At 36.2% G+C, this 19947-nt stretch overlaps 3 protein-coding genes across 3 annotated transcripts; 1 reads left to right on the forward strand and 2 right to left on the reverse strand.

The window, feature by feature from the left end:
* Positions 1-9334: 9334 nt before the first annotated feature.
* On the forward strand, positions 9335-12279 carry LOC114321632 (protein VASCULATURE COMPLEXITY AND CONNECTIVITY). The gene is made up of 3 exons (XM_028268813.2): positions 9335-9668; positions 9749-9954; positions 11259-12279. Exons 1-3 carry the CDS (start codon positions 9573-9575, stop codon positions 11446-11448), a joined length of 492 nt encoding a protein of 163 aa, XP_028124614.2. The 5' UTR covers positions 9335-9572; the 3' UTR covers positions 11449-12279.
* On the reverse strand, positions 11872-12826 carry LOC114321633 (putative histone H2A.3). The gene is made up of 2 exons (XM_028268814.2): positions 12462-12826; positions 11872-12277 (listed from the first exon to the last, which is right to left on the reverse strand). Exons 1-2 carry the CDS (start codon positions 12648-12650, stop codon positions 12065-12067), a joined length of 402 nt encoding a protein of 133 aa, XP_028124615.1. The 5' UTR covers positions 12651-12826; the 3' UTR covers positions 11872-12064.
* A 6154-nt stretch (positions 12827-18980) lies between these two features.
* Positions 18981-19947, reverse strand: LOC114321603 (uncharacterized). The gene has a single exon (XM_028268768.2). It carries the CDS (start codon positions 19914-19916, stop codon positions 19083-19085), a length of 834 nt encoding a protein of 277 aa, XP_028124569.2. The 5' UTR covers positions 19917-19947; the 3' UTR covers positions 18981-19082.

Below are 19947 nucleotides of genomic sequence, written 5' to 3' on the forward strand. Positions count from 1 at the left end.
GTCCTAACTCCACAGCCCACTTTAATATTAGCCCTGAAAAGTCTGCTTTTTCAAATAAGGCTTTTAAGGGGAATGTTGTTTAAGACGACCACAGTGTGGGCGTGGAAATAGTGCGTCAGCTTTTTTGAGGCCATCATTAAAGCTAAAGCAAGCTTTTCAAATTGTGAGTACCTTGTCTCAATGCCCAGTAATGTCTTGCTCACATAAAAGATGGGCAAGTGTTGTATTCCCTTGATGCGCACTAATACTGCGCTAACAGCATGCTGGGATACTGCCAAGTAAATGAAGGGTTCCTCTCCTAGCATTGGGGTTGCTAACAATGATAGAGAGGTCATGTATTCTTTTAAGCTCTCTAGAGCTCGATCACACTCATCATCCCATTGAAACTTGGCTTTAAGTGCTTGAAAAAACGGTCGACAACTGTCTGGCGACCGACTTATGAATCGGTTTAGAACTGCAACCAGACTTATGAGATGTTGTACTTCTTGGACTGTGTTGGGTCTCTTTAGTTCTTGAATGGCTTTGATCTGAGACGGGTCAGCTTCTATACCCCGGTTGGTCACCAAAAAGCCCAGAAATTTTCCTGACCCCATGCCAAACACGCGAGATTCGAGATATCTTAACTAGGTCTTTGAGATGGTTCCATTGTTCTACCTAACAATGGCTCAAACATTTTGGTGATCATTCATTGGAATGTTTCCCCTGCATTTTTTAGGCCAAAGGACATGACCTTGTAGGAATATAATCCCCCGGGTGTTATAAAGGATGTGACCTCCTAGTCCGGTTTATACATAGCAATTTGATGGTAACCGCGATACGTATCAAGGAAGCTAAGTGGGTTGTGACCTACAGTTAGGTCCACCAGTTGGTCTATCCGTAGTAGAGGGAAACTGTCTTTTAGACACGCTTTGTTGACTGTCTTGTAGTCCAGGCAAACGCGCCACTTCCCGTTCTTTTTTGGTACCACTACGGTGTTGGAGATCCACTTGGAATAGTGAACGTCTCTGATTGCCCTTGCTTCTAGTAAGTTTCCCACTTCTTCAACCACGACCTCAGCGTAGTGAAATGCCGATTAGCGAGTTCACTGTATAATTGGTCTGGCAGTTGAGTGGACATTGAGTTGATGGCAGATGAAGTTAGGGTCAATGTCAGGCATGTCATACGGCGTCCAAGCAAACACCTCAATGTTAAAGATCAAGAATTCCATGATCTTTATTCTCTCGGTGCTGGACAAAGATAAGCTGAGTAAAAGGTATTTTTCTGGGACCTTCTCGTTTATTCTGACCTCTACCAGATCTTCTACTGCCTTTTGTTAGGCTGTTTTGCCAACGTCTGCAAATAACTCATTACTTTCGGACTCCTCTACTATTTGCACAAACCTTTTTGCAACTCAGCTGCCATTTACTGTCATGAAGCATTGTTTGGACATGATTTGGTCTCCTAAGACCTCTTCCATCATTCTAGCTTCGTTAGGGAACCACATCACCTGATGGTATGTTGATGCTACTGTTCGCATGATGTGCAACCATGCCCTTCCCAAGATTATGTTGTAGGTGGAAGAGACTTTTAATATCCAGAATTCCACTTGTTTTGTAATTGTTCCAGCTTTAACCAGCAGAATTATCTTACCAACCGGCCATTCTGGCATTGAGTTGAAGTCGACCAAGGGAGATGTCGCGAGTGCTAGATCTTTGTCTTCTAATCTAAGCTGCTTGAAGGTCTCATAGTACATTATCTCGCACGAGCTCCCTTGGTCAATCAGGATCTATTTGATGTCAAAATTCTTAACGCGCAGAGTAACCACTAGTGCGTAGTTGTGAGGGCTCTGTAACCTTACTAAGTCCTTGTTAGAAAAGGTGATAACGTTTGTTGCCTCTATTTTCCTTTTTTTTGATAGTAGGTTGTGCACTCAGTACCTCTCTCATGTGCTCAGCCTTCTTGATCATCCCTCTAAGCTCACATACTCGTTCAGGCTCAATGATCCCATGTATCACATTGATTATGCCTTGGAGCGGACCGTCAACTGGCATCCCGTCTGGCCCGTTGCAGCCCTAGGGGGCTGGCTAGACTCTCCTTTCAATATACTGGTCCAGATGGCCTACGGCCATTAACTTCTCCAGACGCTGCCTTAATAGCATGCAATTTTCAATTCGATGCTCCACTTCATCATGAAAGGTGCACCGGTACCTAGCTTCATAGCCCCGTTGCACTTCTCCCAACTTGGCTGCCGCCGAACGAAGGATTCGTAGCGTATTTCGCTAAGAATCCGGTAGATAGGTTTATTGAATACTGTGATGATGGCAATGTGGACTCTCAACCTCCTTGCCTGGGCATCTTCACCATTTGGTTGTCTGCCTCGACCATTTTTGTTCGGTTGGTCCTCACGGCTGATTGTATTAATTTTTACTACGGGCTTTTTGTCTGTTATTGCTGTTATGTCGGACTTTGCCTTAGCGCAAGCACCATCTTCATCTACCTTGATATGCTAATGCACTCTCTCCATTAAGGCCTCCATTGTGAGGGGTGGCATCATTGTCATTGAATCCCTCAATTTATTGCCCACTAGTAAACCCCATTTGTACTGTGCGATAGTTAGGTTCGTAGGGCAATCTCCAATTTGATTAAAAGTCTCCCAATACCGGTTGTTTTAAGCCTTTAGTGTTTCTTTCTCGCCTATGTCGATAGAAAGCAGTTGGTCTATCTCCACCTGCGTCTTGGTGTTTGTCTTAAACCTAGTAACAAACCTCTCTACAAGTTGTGCCTATGAAGCTATGCTGCCTTCTAGCAACCTCTCAAACCATGTCAAGCCCAAGTCTCCTAAGTTTGAGGGAAACAAGATACACATTAGAGCCTTGTTTCGTCAGTATATAGCCATAACCTGGCAAAAGTGGCTTAAGTGCATGTAAGGATCCGACTTCCCCACATAAGTAGTGAATTTGGCTGGTGGAAAGCTAAGGATAACGGTGCGTTCTCTATTGCCAGAACGAACGACGAGCTTTGTAACCTTGCTAATGCTTTGTCTACTGGTTCGTAGGCAAGACGCAGTATTGGCATTCCAACCTCGACACTTCTGTGTATTCGAGGAACCAACCGCTACAGAGCAGAGATCCTTTGGAGGTCACGTGCCTAGGCTTCCTCTCTCTTTCGTGCCCTCTCTTCTAGCACTATCCGCAAGTCCGCCGACCTAGGTAACTCTGTGTGCCTTGATGTCGTATAGTGCGTATGCGAGGGCCGATAACTGCTTCCCTCCATACAAGACCTTTCAGTCCTTGGTCTTTCAGGCCTGGAGTAACGAGTCCTGGTAGTCCTTGACTGTGTGTCGCCTGTCCTGAGGCTTATGTTTTCAGTCTGTGATGGTATGACTTGCCTGTCGCAATCTCCTAAGTGGCAAGAGTGCGTTCTGTCTTTGCCTATCTGTTCTTCTGCCACTCCTTTGCCTTTTATCTAGCTCTTTATCGTCTCCATGTCAACCGCTATTCTCCTTATCATTTCATCTTGCTCCTTTACATGATCTTCCAGAACCTGAGGACCCATCTTCTGCCTCTGTCTATCAGGGCTTTGAGAGCGGCGTGGACTTGAGCCTCGTCTTTCTCGCGTGTCTCTCCGTGGGTTCCGTCGCTGGGGATCCAATTCTGCCATGGGTGGGACAAAAGGTAAACTTTTACGCCTCTCGCTCCCTTCCAAGGTTTGCCCATCGATAGCAGAATGTGGCAAGTCTTTATTATGCCCCATTGAAATAAATCGAAGAAAAACTCAATCAAAAGGTTCGTTCTCTGTAAAGTTCCTACAAACAATGCCAATTGTACTAGCACAGAATAATCTTCTTGCATAATCCCGTTGACCAAGTTTGCACTCCTTCAAACGTCGTCGCTTTATCACCTGAAAACACAAACTTGAGCTAACTGGCGGGTGTGTGCTGAAAACCTCTCTGATGCCTAAGTCAGCAAAATAGACAATAGACACAAAAGCTTTGTGTATTCGAGAGTAAGAATTGTGATACCTGTGCATAAGTCCCGTCACAAGCTTTTATAGATTCCGACTAGCACAACCCTAGTAGAATTCTAACTCTCCTTAGCAGAGTCCTCCTAGGAATCATCTTCCAAGGATAACACTTATCCTGATGACACCCTACTCACTGCTAACCAAGCGAGATGATTTCAACTCCTCTATCTCAGCTGATATTACGGTTTAACCGAGCAAATACCCCCCTTGCACTTGCTTGGGCTGTACTGTGGCAGCTCTACTATAGCCCAGCACCCTGCCGAGCTATGCCAAGTACGGCCTTCTATCCTGTTAACACCCCGGTCCACTATTTAAAAAGCTAGGTCAGAGCCCAAGTAGCACACCTCTGACTGAGCCTGGTACCTACCCAAGATCGAGCTAACAAAGCTTCTACCTTGGCTTACAGCTCGGCCCAATATGATGGATAGGCTTAGCTCGACCCCATTTAAACATAAATTACCCTCTCAGGTGAAGCATGAAAAATGCAGGGAAGTTAAGAAGAGGAAGCAGCGTACAAAAATATATAAAGGTTTGATTGTGAGAAAGGGGGGTGCTAAAATTTGACAAATAATAAAACACTCAAATTGTCTCCATTGATCTTTGGTTAGGACAAAGAAATGTTATAATCGATCGATAAAATTACAATTAGTTTTGAAAGCCATAAAAAGATATACATTCTCTCACTTTTTTTTTTTTATATTGAGGACAATATCCTAGAAGGAATTACTAAGAAAAATTGTTGGACTTGCCAAACATTCTTGGTGGTGCATCAATGAAGCACTACCATTCATTAGCTCTCATCACTAAAGCTCATATCATCACCATTATCCACCCATATAATTGTTACATCAACCCAACTGCAAGCAAATAAGAAGTTAAAGAAGTCAATTGGAATTTGTATCAAACAACACCATTCAAGCCACAAAAATTGAATAACTAAAGCCCCAATTGGGAGCAAAGTGATTAGATCAATCACCACTTGTATATGAAGAAAATAAACAAGAGAGGGTGAGGAACTTGTTAACCAAAGTGAAACAACTATATTCAATCAAACATTTTTACAAGCACTTGCAATGCATCTTACAAACCCAGATTTCAAATCATATACTATGTATATCATATAACCCAGATTTCACACTAACTATATTCAATCAGAAATTTTTACAAGCATTTACAATACATCTTACAACCCAAATTTCAAGACAAATACTTATTTGTTACCAAAATCAAGGTTAAAAAAAAAATCTCAAAAAACACCACAAAATGCATAATCATCATCGCCCTCCTCTTCGTCCTCCAAATCGCGATCTTCGTCGCCATCAATCCCACAATTTTACGTCCCAAAACCCCCATATTCCAGCTGAGCACCTCCATAATTGACAACCTCACCACTTCAATCTCATTCGATATCCGATTCGCCGCCATGTAAGCCGTGAAGAACCTGAATCTCGGCCCCTTCGAGTTCCAGGACACCTATATTACTTTTTCATATAGGGGAAAATGAATCGGAGAGAGTTGGATCTGTTAGTTTAGAGCCGAGGCTTTGTCGATGAAGAATGTGAGTTTCAAGTGGAGTGCACTACTTATTCTTCTTCGTCTTCGACTATTTCAAATTTGGGTTTCGTAATTGGTTCAGGTGAGAGCTCACAAACCTTTGAGAGGTCAGGGACCAAAAAAACAAAACAAAACAAAACAACGTCGTTTTGAGGCATGGTAGGAACCACTGTAGAGAGCCACGACAGAGGATCCGAACTCGTTTGGTCATTTTATATGGATTTGTTCTTATTGCCAAAATAATTTAGAATGTGGACCTTTGATTAAAGAAAATTAAAAATTAGACTTTTAGACCGAATATCCCTTCTAATTTTATTCTTAATGCATTCTTAGTCATACAATATAATAAAAATCTCATTATAGTAAAATCTCGCAACATAATGATGCAATTAAATTTAATTACAAAAAATTCTCATATGCTTTATTTGACATCATAGGCCTTATTTGAGAATAATTTATTTCAATAATTTTTTAATTTTTATAAAAATAATAAAAAAAATAAACAGAGATATGACTATTTATAATAATTCTTTAACCTTTTCTTTTAATGTATAACTGTCAAACGAGCTAATAATTGAGACTAGTCCTTGTGTTTCGATATCTACTCCCACCATTGGGTGAAAACACAAAGAACATTCATATATTTGCAGCACTAATTTAAGGGGTCGGTATGTGTAAACATCCACTCACTTAAATGCAAGCACATGTTGGCCTTTATAATTTTTTTTTGTTTTTTGGGCCCATTAGACTTTGTTCATGGACCTTGTCTCTCTTGTTCATGCAGCTTTAGCTTTGATAAAGTAATGGTTACCTTCTTTTTTTTTTTTTTTATCCAAAAGTAATAGTTATATATTTTTATGACATATTTTTATACAGTATATCCACGATTTTTCACTATATGAATAATACAATAAAAAACACATGTGAAAATAAAAAAATATATATTAAAAATTCACTCTACTATCCACCTTAATACCCCATATTATTTTTCTCTACCCCTTACATTTATATTTTTCCACACTGCTTTTCTCAATTTCACTAAATCGTACCACCCTCATGACTATATACTCGTCTTTTATGACTTACTCCATTGCGTTTGCAGATATTCTAGCCATTTCTTGCAATGCGCTGGGCTTGGGTAACTATGAATTGAGCTCTAGCTCTATCTATGGGGCTGTTGGTGACATGGGCATCCTTAAATCAGATGGGCAGTGGCTACCAGTGCTGAATTTGGAGTTTCAATTTCAGTACCCTTTTTTTGACCCCACAACCCCAACCCCCCCCCCCCCCAAAAAAAAAAAAAATCTTGTTTGTTAATCAAAAAAATGAAAAGGCTTATAAATAAGTAAAAAAGAAGAGAAGGTTTATTTTGTGACCGCAATGAGAGAGAGAGAGAGAGAGAATGGGAAGTTATTTTTTAACTTGTGCATTTTTGTGTGCGTGTAATTAAGTGTTTTAAAAATATTAAGATTGTATTTTAATCATAAATTTGAGTAAAATTTTTTTTAAAATGGGTGAAATGTATGAAAAATTTAACAGAATGAAACAGAGTTTAAAAATTCAAAATTTTAACAATATGCTCTCAAACATGAACGTTGAACTGTTAAAAAGTTTGAAAATCCAACGCTCCTTGTACAGCTTTGGACCCTACCCTACCTTATTATCATGGTAATCCAACATTTTGTGAATCACGTTCCTCTCTTTTATATCTCTCCTTAACTCCCTCTTTGCTAGGTTATTGAGTTCACTTTTAGGTTCAATTTTGTTGATCCGAACCATTCATATTTTAAAATTTGTTGAGCATACTTATAAAAAATCAAATTGATCGGATATCAGAAACTACGTGTTCAAATCATCAAACTACAAACCATTTTTTTTTAATTTAATAAATAATTTTCCAAACACATGCTTTCTGATATCCGATCAACTTGATTTTTAACAGATATAATATACTTAACAAATCTTAAAATGTGAACGATTCGGATCATTAAAATTAAATCCAAAAGTAAATCCAATAACCTAATAAAAAAGAAATTAAGGAGAAAGATAAAAGAGGGGATCTTGATACACATTTTGCGCCACCACCGACCATATAAGACGGGGCAGTTTTAAAATGAGACTCGCATATGGTTTGTACAACACATGCGTGCACAATACCAAAAAAACAATTGTGTATACATGTATGTATCTGTACTATCTAGTGTGCACATACTAATTTGTGCAGGAAATTGTAGGCCACAGTAGACAGAGACTATAGTTATTGATTTAGGCAAGATAAAATTTTTAAAATATATATAACATTGTCGTAGAATTTTAAAAATTGTTCGTTTAGAGCCACCGGTCTTCAAACAAGAAGAGAGGAGAGAAAAAAATTGAAAGAGTGAAAAAAGAGGAGCATCGGGTGCGCACGCCATTAGTAGATAAATAGGCTTAATTTGAAAACATAGTTAAAAATCAAGTTTTAAATTCTAACTTATTTTGAGTTATATCACCTCCCTATTTTTTTATAAATTTTTTTTAAAAAAAAAAACCAACTTAACTAACTTTTCAAAGCAACTCATATACAAGCAGGGGAGAGCGGGCCATCATTGTCATCATATTCTCTTTGCCCACTCTCTCCTCGTTTAAATCGTGCTTATAGCAAAGTGAAAAGAATACCAAATATGAACAATCCGGAGCAAACCCATCACAACAAGGAACACAAAATTAAAAGGACAGACAAAAATTCAAACAACAAACATGAACTTTGAAAATGACAAAGGAACCTTACTTATCTTCCTTTCATCAAAAAAAACAGAAAGAGGCCAAATTCATTCTAAATTTTACCCATGTCATTCTAAAATTTAAAGCTCCACAATTTACTTTATTTTTGGGTAAAGTAAACCCATCCATCATGTTTAGCAAAAAATATAATAAATCTAGTATAATTATACTAATTTCTCTTTCAATGAGACTAAAGTGATTGAAATTAAGGTGAATGATATGAAAATATAATAATAAATATGATAAAATATACATTTCAATGTAAAAGAGATAATAATATCATTTTTTTTATCCATACAAATGAATTTATTGATAAAAATTAGGTTATATGTTATGTAAATTAAAACCTTAAATGAGTCCAACATAATCAGGTCAAACTCGTGGATCTCAATATATTTTCTGCGTATCTCAAAGAAATTATTGTAATTTACCCTTTATTTTGTAATCATTTTCAACTTTCTTCTTCCGCTCTTTTTTTTTTTTTTTTTTTTAAGTAATGCCACAAACCCAAAAATAAAAAAATTTAAAAAAAAAACCAAAAATTACTCCCAATTTGAATTGTGTTGATTAGATTCGGAACTCACTTTTTTAGGTTTGTAGCAAAAGTTAAAAATTGATTTTTTTATATTTAAAAACATTGGGGAAGTTGGTTTTCAGCCACTGATGAAATTATAATTCTATTCCTCATAGGTCAAAATGTGCTATATAAGTGAAATTATAAATATTTTAAATTGAATGGGGATAGTTTGGTTATTTTATTATGATTTGACATTATAAACAAATATTAATAAAAAAAATTCAAAAAAAAACCAAAAATAACTTTTTATCAATTTCTCAAATTATTTATCTAAAAAAATCAAAAACTTGATTAAAAATTAAAAAATCACTTTTTACTGTATTCTCAAAATAAGCCTCAATGTTGGTAGGGATTCACAATAAATATCAAGTTCAATCTCCACTGCACACTCACTTTTTGAATAAATTTATAAATATTTTTTCTAAGCTCCTATTTTTTATACTTTTTTTGGATAAGCATGGTCCTATGTAAGTACATGCCCTCGGACTCTTCACATGGGGCAATTATTACATATCGGAGAAGGTATTGCCCGCAGGGTATTGCATACCCCAAATATATCCATATATATATAGCCATATATGCGTTGTAATTACTTGTCTCCTTCTTAACTTTACATGCCACACTCCAATTCAAAACCTGAGCCAAAAATAGAAAAGGCCTTCAAAAGTGTGCCAAAATGGCTAAAGCTGGTTTAATAGTTTGTGTAGTGATTGTAGCTATGGATGTTGCTGCTGGAATTCTCAGTATTGAAGCAGAAAAGGCACAAAACAGGGTAGGATAACTTCGAAAAAATAATTAAATATTTTCTTTTGAAGTTTTATTTTCTTTTACAGCCACGATGTTTTTCAACAGGTGAAACATAAGAGGCTGCGGATTTTCGAGTGCAAAGATGCAAGCCGCGATGCTCTTAAACTTGGGTTAGCTGCAGTTGTGCTTCTGACTCTAGCCAATGTTACAATGAGTTTGCTTGCTGGTTGCACTTGCATTTATTCAACAGAAGAGCACGAAAGCTCTTCTGCTACCAGGCGGGCATCGTTTGCTTGTCTCATTTTCTCATGGTATGTTTCTCATCATTGTCGTTTCGCCTCTTTTTTTTTCAGTGCTGTGAAGTAGTCTTTATAGTACTTGTGTAGAAATCAACTGAGAAATATTTGAAATGTTACACTAATGTTGTGTTTGGTTGGAAAATTTAAGAAAGAATTTGAAAAGGAAAACGGAAAAGTTAAGTGAAATGTGAATAAAACATACCTATATTTCACCTAATTTCACACACCTTTTCCATTTCTCTTTCCAAATCCTTTCTCAAATCCCCCAACCAAACGCAGGGTAAGGTGATGTTTGTTTTGAAAGATTGAGTCATGCAATTGGACTAATAGCCTATTGTTTGGTTTAATTTTTTTGCTTTGGATTATTAGTCCCTCATATGAGCGATTATTGTAGGATAGAGCGATTATTGTAGGATTATTCCTATAGGATTAATATCCCATGGGATTAATGTATAAAATGTTCATTTTACCTTTATGTTATTACTTAATAAATAATTGAAAAAGAATAAAATAGTTTTTTGAACATTTATAAATTATTTTTTAGTGTTATTAATTTAAAATTATATATTAAATATAAATTATAAATTATATTTAATTAAAAATAATAAATTAAAAATTATGATCTTATAAATTAAATTTTTTTAGTGTTGTTAAAAAATTAAATTTATATATTAAATAAAATTATTTTTTTAGTGTTGTTAATTTAAAATTATATATTAAATAAAAAATATAAATTAAAATTTTAATTTAATTAAAAATAATAAATTAAAAATTATTGCCTTATAAATTAAAAAATTTTAGTTTTGTTAAATTATAAATTGTAAATTATAGATTACAAATTTAAAATTATATATTAAATAAAAATTACAAATTACAAAGATAACATAATCTTTTAAACATTTATCTTTATTCAGTCCGTCCAACCAAATATTAAATTCACTAAAAAATAGTCTAATCTAAACATTTAATCACATAACTAAACAAAATTTTACTTCAAGTCTCAACAAAATTTAAAGCACCAAACACATCATCCTCAAAGTATGCATTTTGGTCTCCAAAATGCGTCTAGATTTTTTTTTCTTTTTTCTTTTAAACTTTAATTCTGTTGTATTTTTATAAGATTTCGAAATTATTCTCACCTCGTCGACATCAAAAATTAAAGAGTGACAAATCACATATATTGAGGATAGTAGAGAAATCAAAAGATTTGATAATAAAGTGTAATAGATGGCATAAATAATTAGTGTAATCTGACGACATTGTTGAAAGCTTCCATAATTTTGAAAACCAAAGTGAAACGTTGATCGTGTAATTAGGTTTACGGCGGCCGTTGGATTTCCTATGCTGATTATTGGGACGTTGGCAAATTCAAAATCAAGAGAATCATGTGGGATACTGCATCATCATCTTCTATCTATTGGAGGGATATTATGCTTTATCCATGGCCTATGTTGCATAGCATATTACATATCTGTAACTGTCTACATTGGAAAAGAAAGTTCTTAAATTCTTGGATGTTATGGCCTAACAAATGTAAGACAAACAACAATACAAAAAATGTGTTGAGGTTCTGTTTTGGAAAACATTTTTTCTTGTCATTTTCATTGCAAAAATGTGTTGATTCCTTGAAATTATTGATCATTAGCAATTTTATTTTTTATTTTTCAAAAATTCCTTGTTCATGCAATATTTGCCAGTATAATCTCTAGCTCACAACAAATTCCAACAAATACTTTACTATTAATTCAAATCTGTAAAATTTACTTGTTTCCATAACATGAAATTTTTAATCAATAATAGAATGCAATTGCTTTAACAAGAATATTACTTCAACTTCAACATTTTTTCTAGAAATACCAAAATTTCTACAATTCAATTCACTAGAAATACCAAAAGCATTCACAATCCAACAAGAAATAGAACCTCATATTTTTCACAATTTGACAGAAGAGAATTTTCATTTCTGGAATGAAGTTGATACAATAACTACCGACTGAGCAAAACAATTCACATCGTAAATCCTACCAACCAAATGAACCCTAAATCTACTAAAGTTCATTGCAGCAAGTGAATTTCGTATGGAACAGATGAAGTATCAAGAAAAATCCTTCATCAACATCATCTAACTGTCTTCGTCGATCTTGGAAGAGGCAGTCCCTGCCTTCTTTGGTAACAAGTGACTGTGAATGTTAGGCATCACTCCGCCATTCGCGATCGTCACCGCACCAAGCAACCTGCTCAACTCCTCATCGTTTCGCACCGCTAACTGTATGTGACGAGGCACCACTCGCGTCTTCTTGTTGTCTCTCGCCGCATTCCCTGCCAACTCCAAAACCTAGAGAAATTTCAAAAAATTCACAAAATCAGAGCCACATACATCAAATTATACAGAAATTTCAGAGAATCTCAAATCAGAACCATATACATGCAGAAATATATCTACAGAAATTTCAGAGAATTTCAAATCAAAGCCATATACTCAAATTATACATATATATGATGATTGAAGAGAAAGTTACCTCAGCAGCGAGGTATTCGAGGACGGCGGCGAGGTAGACCGGAGCTCCGGCGCCGACACGCTCGGCGTACTTGCCGGCTTTGAGGAAACGGGCGATTCTTCCGACGGGGAATTGGAGGCCGGCCTTGCTGCTCCGGGAGGTGGACTTCTTGGGTGCAGCGGAGCCCAGTGACTTTCCTCGTCCGGCCATTGTAGAGAGAGAGAGGCACAGACAGACAGACAGACAAGACAGATTTGGGGGGTTTGAATTTGAAAAGAGGGAAAGATTGAATTTGGAGATTAGGGTTTGTTATTTGGATTTCAGTTTCGTACGCCGGATTTATATAGTGGTGGCGGCCAGAGGATTAGCCAATGGAACGAAAGGATGAGGATCCAGATCTCTACCGTTGATTTATGTAATATTGAACGGTATGAGATGCTGCTGGAAGACCTCCAGCGCGTGGAGAGCAAGAGCAAATTACGAATTCCAGGCTTATTGCACTCTAGCCCCTCATTTAGTAGTAATTAATGGGAACTATTCATCCATGTTTATATTTTCAATTAATTACATAAAAGTCATATTTATAAATGTTATGATAACTCAGATCCTATTTAAGATTTTTTGAACTAATAAGTTTTATTTAGTAAAACTGAGAATATTATCAATTTTTTTCAATTTTTAAAACTAATAACATTATTAATTTTGAATAGTAATGTTTCAGATAATTGTTTCACTAACTAATAAAAAAAATAGAGTATGAAATTAAACATTTTTCCCTCTCTACTCATTGATTTGATTAAACTATCCAATAAAACTGAGAATATTATCAGCTTTTTCAGTTTTAAAACTTAGAACATTATCATTTTTTTTTTCATTTTTAAAAGTTTTTTTTTTTCAATTTTGCACATCAATGTTCCATCATCATGCTCCTTCATAGATACAAAATTTTCAGTTTTGCACAAAAAAAAATAATTCAAGTTGTTTTTAATTTTCAGAATTCACTTTTTAGAAAATTCTACTTTTTCGTTTTTCGTATTTTTTTTGTTTTCACTGAATTTTTTTTTATATTTTAAGCAATTTTTTTAATTTTTAGACACGCCTAACATAAATATACTTAAAGAGTATAGGGTGTGTTTGGTAATGTTTACGTTTTCAGTTTATATTTACAAAAATTTTATAAACTGATTTTCGTTTATTTTTTGTTTATTTTTAGAAAAACATAAACTATAAACGCGTTTGGTCATTGACAAAATGTTTAAAAAAATTTAAAAATATAAAAAAGAGTGAGAAATGGCAAGTGGTGGCAAGTGGCGGCGGAAGACGGTGATGGAGAGTGGTGACGGTTGGTGGTGGGTAGCAAGTGGTAGCGGGTGGGTAGTGGTGGTAGGTGGGTGGGTGATGGTGATGGGAGGGTGGGTGACGGTGATGGGAGGGTGGGTGACGGTGGCGAGTGGTAGCGAGTAGGTGGTGGTGGTGGTGGTGGTGGTAACGCGGTGGCGGGTGGTGGTGGCAGGTGGGTGACGGATGGTGGGTAGTAACAAGTGGGTAGTGGTAGTGGCGGGTGGTGGGTGGTGGTGGCAAGTAGGTGGCGGATGGCAGGTGGTGGTGGATGGTGGCGGGTGGGTGGTGATGGTGGATGGGGGATGACGGTGGCAGGTGGTGGGTAGTAGCGAGTAAGTGGTGGTGGTAAGGGGTAGTGGTGGCAGGTAGGTGGCGGATGGCAAGTGGTGGTGGGTTGTGGCGGGTAGGTGGCCGGTGTTGGTAGTGGTAGTGGCGGTGGTGGGTGGATGGGTGACGGTAGCAGGTGGTAGTGAGTGGGTGGTGGCGGCGGTGGTGGTGGGTGGTGGGTGGTAGTGGCGGGTGGATGGTGGGTAATGGTGGTGGTAGTGGCGGATGGTTGGTGGGTGGTGGTGGCGGGTGGGTGACATGTAGCTGGTGGTGGCTGGTGATGGATGGTGGTGGCAAGTGGGTGGTGAGTGGTGGTGGGAAGTAGGTGGCGGGTGATAGTGGTGGGCGGTGGATGGTAGTGGCGGGTGGTAGCGGGTAGATGACAGGTGGGTGGTGGTGGTGGTGGCGAGGGGTGGGTAGTGGTGGGTGGTGGGTGGTGAGTGGTGGTGGGTAGTGGTGGTGCGGGGTGAGTGAGGGGTGGTGGTTGCGGATGACGGTGGTGGAAAATGATGGCTGGTGTTGGGTGGTAAAAAAAAAAAAAATTCAAAACGGAAACACATTTTTTATGTTTTCTTTTTTTTTTGCCATATTTATAAACTCAGACTACTGATTTATAAATCAAAAATTTTACCAAATAAGTTTTTATTTGAGTTTTTAAAATTTTTGTAAATATAAACAGAAAACTGAAAACGTAAGTGTTACCAAACGGCACCATAATATTTATGAAAAAAAAAATCTTTAAAAAATTTACTAAATACAAAAAATATATGAGAATTCAGTATATTTTTCGTATTTTTATGTATTTATTAATTTTTTAAAATATGTTTTCATAAATATTTTTACTATTTAGATACATCTAAGTATAAAAATTGCTTAAATTTTTAAAAATATTTACTAAAAATAAAAAAATACAAAAAACAAAATACTCAATTTTCAAAAAAATTGAATTAAGAAAACTGAAATTGAATAATTTTTTTTTTACACATAAATTTTTTTAGTTTTTTCAATTTGCAAGTTGATATTTTAAAGTTTTGAAAATCAAAATAAATGTCAAATTATCATATTCTTTTATAGATAATTGTACGGGGGTGAAATATCATTTGCTTTCCGTACTCCTTGGACTCAAGCTTCACATGACGGCGTCTATCCTGGCAACAAAGAAACGGTGAGCTGCCCGGCGGTGGGTTGCCGGATAGATCCTCCGACGATCAAGTCAGAACACTTGAGGAAGTAGAATACTGTTAGAGAGAGAGAGAGTCGCTCAAAGTTGCATACCTCTAACGTTCATCTTCCATTCCTTTTTCTAGGCTGGCCATGCAGCCTCAAGGTTGTGCGCGCACTACCTCTGCTGTCTTTCCTTGGACAGGTAGCAGTGCTTGCCTCTTACCACCTTGTGCGTGTAAAGGCCAAATCCTCTAACCAGTACATGCAGAACTGCCAAACGGTATTGACGCGTGTCTAAAGCAGATTTCCTCTCCCTCACGCCATTGGTCCAGGTGGCACACTTCACCGGAGTACCACGACCGACCTACCCCTCGTGGAGAATTGTCAACACAAGCAACACAACCGAGCTGTGCCTCGTCGACTTATCCCTTGGAAAGAAGCAAAAGTATGATGCTCATGGCCGAGCTGCGTGGGACCGGTCCATCCTAGCTGACCGGCCGCGAGGCACTCCAGCCTTCTCCTGCTCTACCTTCATTCTAGGTTATATGAAGTCGGGCCATCTTGGCTAAACGGTCGGAGGCATGCCGGCCCTCGCCCCGTCCTCAGTCTAGTCCGGGCTGTCCTTAGCTCGGTTGCGTCATACCACTGCGTTCCTAGCCGAATATTCAGCCATGGCACGGCCCGACAAGGCCTTGGATCACGTCTGGTCGGTCAAACTACCCCAGCCGTGCAGATCAGGCCGGAGAACCGCACAAATTGAGAAAACAGGTCTGCTCCCGGGAGATCTACCCCAACCGACGCTACCGTAGGTCGGTCGTACCAGTCCGGTGCAAATCTCCCTCTCATATAGTATTTTAGTGAGGACAAAAATTGCAGTGAGTTTGTATTATTTGAATCAAGAATTAAAAAAAAAAAAAAAAAAGAAAAAAAAGCAAAAGGAGTTGTATCTTTATGGGTTTTCTAGTAACTTGCAATTTTGACTACAGCAGTGCTGTATAGCTCTAATTTGAGCTGTTACAATGGAGCTCTAATGAGCTGGTCACATATTAAAATAAAAATTAATAATGAGATAAAAGATAAAATGTAGAGAAAAAAAAAGATAAATTATTGCTCTATTAAAATTTTCTTTTTAGAGTTCTAAATCATTTTTCATAAGAAAAATGTTTGGGAGCACTAATTAGTGCTCCCACTAATTAGGTGGCAGTGGATCCCGCCATTAATGATGTGATGTTTTGGTCTTAGAATTGTATTTTTTTTATTTTTTTTTACTTTTTTAATGCATTAATACTATTAATGATGGTGTTTTTAGTGGAATAAATCATTGTTGTTTTTCGTAATTTCCAAGACGTAAAGCTAGTCTCTGTCCAAGGCTGCTACCCAAATCACCTACATATGTTTCATTCATTCTCCTAGTACCAGGAACAAGCTTTTCCATACGTACACGTGTACAATGGAGAAAAGATCAGGCGAATCTTGTGCTCTCGGCAAAGTATACCTCTAAAAATTGATTTGAAAAATGCTAAAGGTCTCAAATTTTCTACCAAATAAATGATCAAATGTCTTACATGGGTATAGGGCCCACAAAATTACGGACCCCACACCCATGTGAGATATTTGGTCATTTATTTGGTAGGAAATTTGGTATCCCTAGCATTACTCAATTGATTTAGACCTATAAAGGGCTATTATGAGAAGTTGACAAAAAGTCATTTTTTTTTGTTTGTAATAAAATTCAAAAGTTAGTTTTTTTGTCTTTTTTTTTATTTGGGAAGTTGGTTTTTAGTCAACGGTGAAATTACAATTTTACCCTCATAGGTCAAAATTTGTTACATAGGTGAAGTTGTAAATATTTTAAATAAATGAGGATAGTTTGGTCATTTTATTATAATTTGACATCATAAACAAACATTAATTAAAAAATTCAAAAGTCACTTTTTACCAACTTCCCAAATCATTTGTCTAAAAAAGTCAAAAGCTTAGTTAAAAGCCAAAAAGTCACTTTTTACCATCTTTCCAAAATAAGCCAAAAAGAGAGGTTTAATGGAGCATTAATTTATTTTTTTCTTTCTCACAATTTGTCTTTTATCTCACTGTTTTTTTTTTATGTGGCCAGCTCATTAGAGCTGCTCATAGAGCTGCACTGTAGCAGCTCTAATTAAAGTTCTACAGCATTGCTGTTTTTTTTTTTTTATATGTGACCAGCTCATTAGAGCTGCACTGTAGCAGCTCTAATTAGAGCTCTGCAGCACTGCTGTGAAAATTATTCGTGTTTAATACATTATGTGAAAAGAATAATAGAACTGTTAAAGAATTATTAAACGATAAACAATCATTATTTGAAGGACAATTCTGATTATTAAAAAATTAATAGGATTTGAAGGTCTAAAAAATTTTTGTTAGAATTGAATAAAATATAATTCATAAATTAGGACTTGTATGTAAATGCCCCTTATATTTTTTAGGTTCAAATCACTCTTTTGATTAACCCTCTTCAATTTTTTAATTTTAAATTCTAATTTAGATAAATTTAAAAAAAATAAAAAAATAATTAAAATTTAGTAAATTTTGTATTTTATTATATTCGGTTTTTTTTTTTTTATTACTTTTGGTGTGTATCTTAAGTACATCTAAAACTTAAAAAATAAAAATTAATTAAAATATGAAAAAAAATTCGCTAAAAATAAAAAATAAAAAATAAATATTAATTTGACCTGTAAAGGACAAATTTGTTTTATCCTTTGGATGTAGCAAATCAAATGTGCTATTATCAAATTTGCTATGTCCTTTGAATAAAATTTGTTATCTCCTTTTAATAAAATTTGCTACATCTATTTAGGAGTTGTTTGGAATGATCTAAATAAGTTTACTTTTTGATTTTTTATAAAATATGAGTTGTGCTTGAAGTGATGTGGTACAGAGATGACGTAATTTAAATAAGATGATGTGACTTAAATAGGATAATGATTTTTTGACTTTTTTGTGTTATGCCAAACCTAACCTTAATAAAACTTATTAGGGTGCTGTTATGGTGTGCAACCTGTTGCACACCATATGCAACCAACACAAAAGGTGTAAATAGAAAGTGTAAACATAAAACAGGACAGTAAATAGAAAGGCGTAAGTGTAAGGTGTAAGTTGCACACTTAAGAAAAGTCCAACTTATTATCAAATGTGTTAATTTCAAAACTTAAATTTGTTATCTCCCTTGGAGAGGTTTGTCTCATCAGTCTTAGAAAAGAAAATATAAGGGAAAACAAATAACATGAGCTAACTAACATATTAATTGTGTTATTGTTTTCCTATTCTTCAAAAAAACAAAAGACATTTAATGAAACTTTTGAAAAATATTCATTATTTTCACAATTATTTTTTATTGTTATGTAAAAACAATTTTTTTCATTTTCTTTAAAAGAGGTTGTTTTCATAAAATTTTGGTGAAAGCAATATTAGTAAAAAATAATTCGAACACCAAAAATTTCAATGTTGAAAGAATATGCCATGAACAAACACCAAAAATGAATTCAATTTTGTTTTTTTGTCAAAGAGAGAGCTATCCCATGAATCTATCATATCAAGAATGTCAGCAAGAAAATCCAGACCTTGATCCCAAAATGGAGCACAAAGCATTTCAAACAGAAACATAGAATTTGATTGACTGCAAAACTTGCTGAGAGGATTGTCTGTTTAACAAGTCAAAATCGTGACGAAACCAAAATTCTTTGTGCTTTTTACAGAAAATTGTAGGAAAGAAAAGTGGACATTGTTCAATCAATCAGTACCTTACTATGACACTAACGCGGAGACGAAGACTTAAATTGCATCGAGTATGAGCTTTGTTTGTTCGCGAATCAAATCCAATCGCTTCAAGAAGAACTCGAGTTCCTGCACCTGCAACTTCCTCCATTTCTCATTCAACTCTTTCAGCTTTGAGTTTCCAACCAATCTCAGAGCAGTCAAATTCTTACCAAAATGTAATGATTCTTTCAGGAAAGGAAACTCAGACAAGTCTGGCTCTTCTTCAACTCTCAAACCCTTTTTCTTCTTATCTTCATTGAACTCATTCAGATGATCATCATCAGCATTCATGTCACTCTCTTTCTCCTGAATGTTGATGTATTTTTCCCTCAATATGGAGATTTCATCATTCAAATCCCATGGACGGACATCAATCTGAAGTGAGTTTTTGAGGAAATCTTGCAAGGCAGGGGAATTGTGAAGTGGGTATGCCCCATTCTTGGAGTAGTAATCAAGAATGCTCTTCAAGATTGTGATTTCATCATTGTTCAGATCATTTCTTGGCTTCTCTTCATCATGATCGCCATTTTGAGCCCTACTCTGAGAATTATCTTCTTCAACAGAGTTCTTGAATGGTATTTTTGCTGACAAATCTGGAGGAGGATTGATGTCCTTCATTTTCAGACACCTTGGCTTGAAGACGAAGACATTGTGTGTACGAGTTTCCTGATGAATATCAGGATGAGGGGAGGAGGTATGGATGCTACAGTTTTCAGAATCGGACTCCGACCCGTCTGCTTCTTCTTCTTCAAATTGTTGTTGATTATCAGTGTCAGTATCTAGTTCTTCAGATTCGTCTTCTTCTTCATGAGGAACTTCAAAAGGACATCGTGGGCTATCTTGTGACATTTTGAGAATGTGTGTGAGAGAAAGAGAGAGA

Source organism: Camellia sinensis, chromosome 8 (assembly GCF_055761805.1).
Source record: "Camellia sinensis isolate YWXY chromosome 8, ASM5576180v1, whole genome shotgun sequence".
In the NCBI taxonomy this organism is placed as follows: Eukaryota; Viridiplantae; Streptophyta; class Magnoliopsida; order Ericales; family Theaceae; genus Camellia; species Camellia sinensis.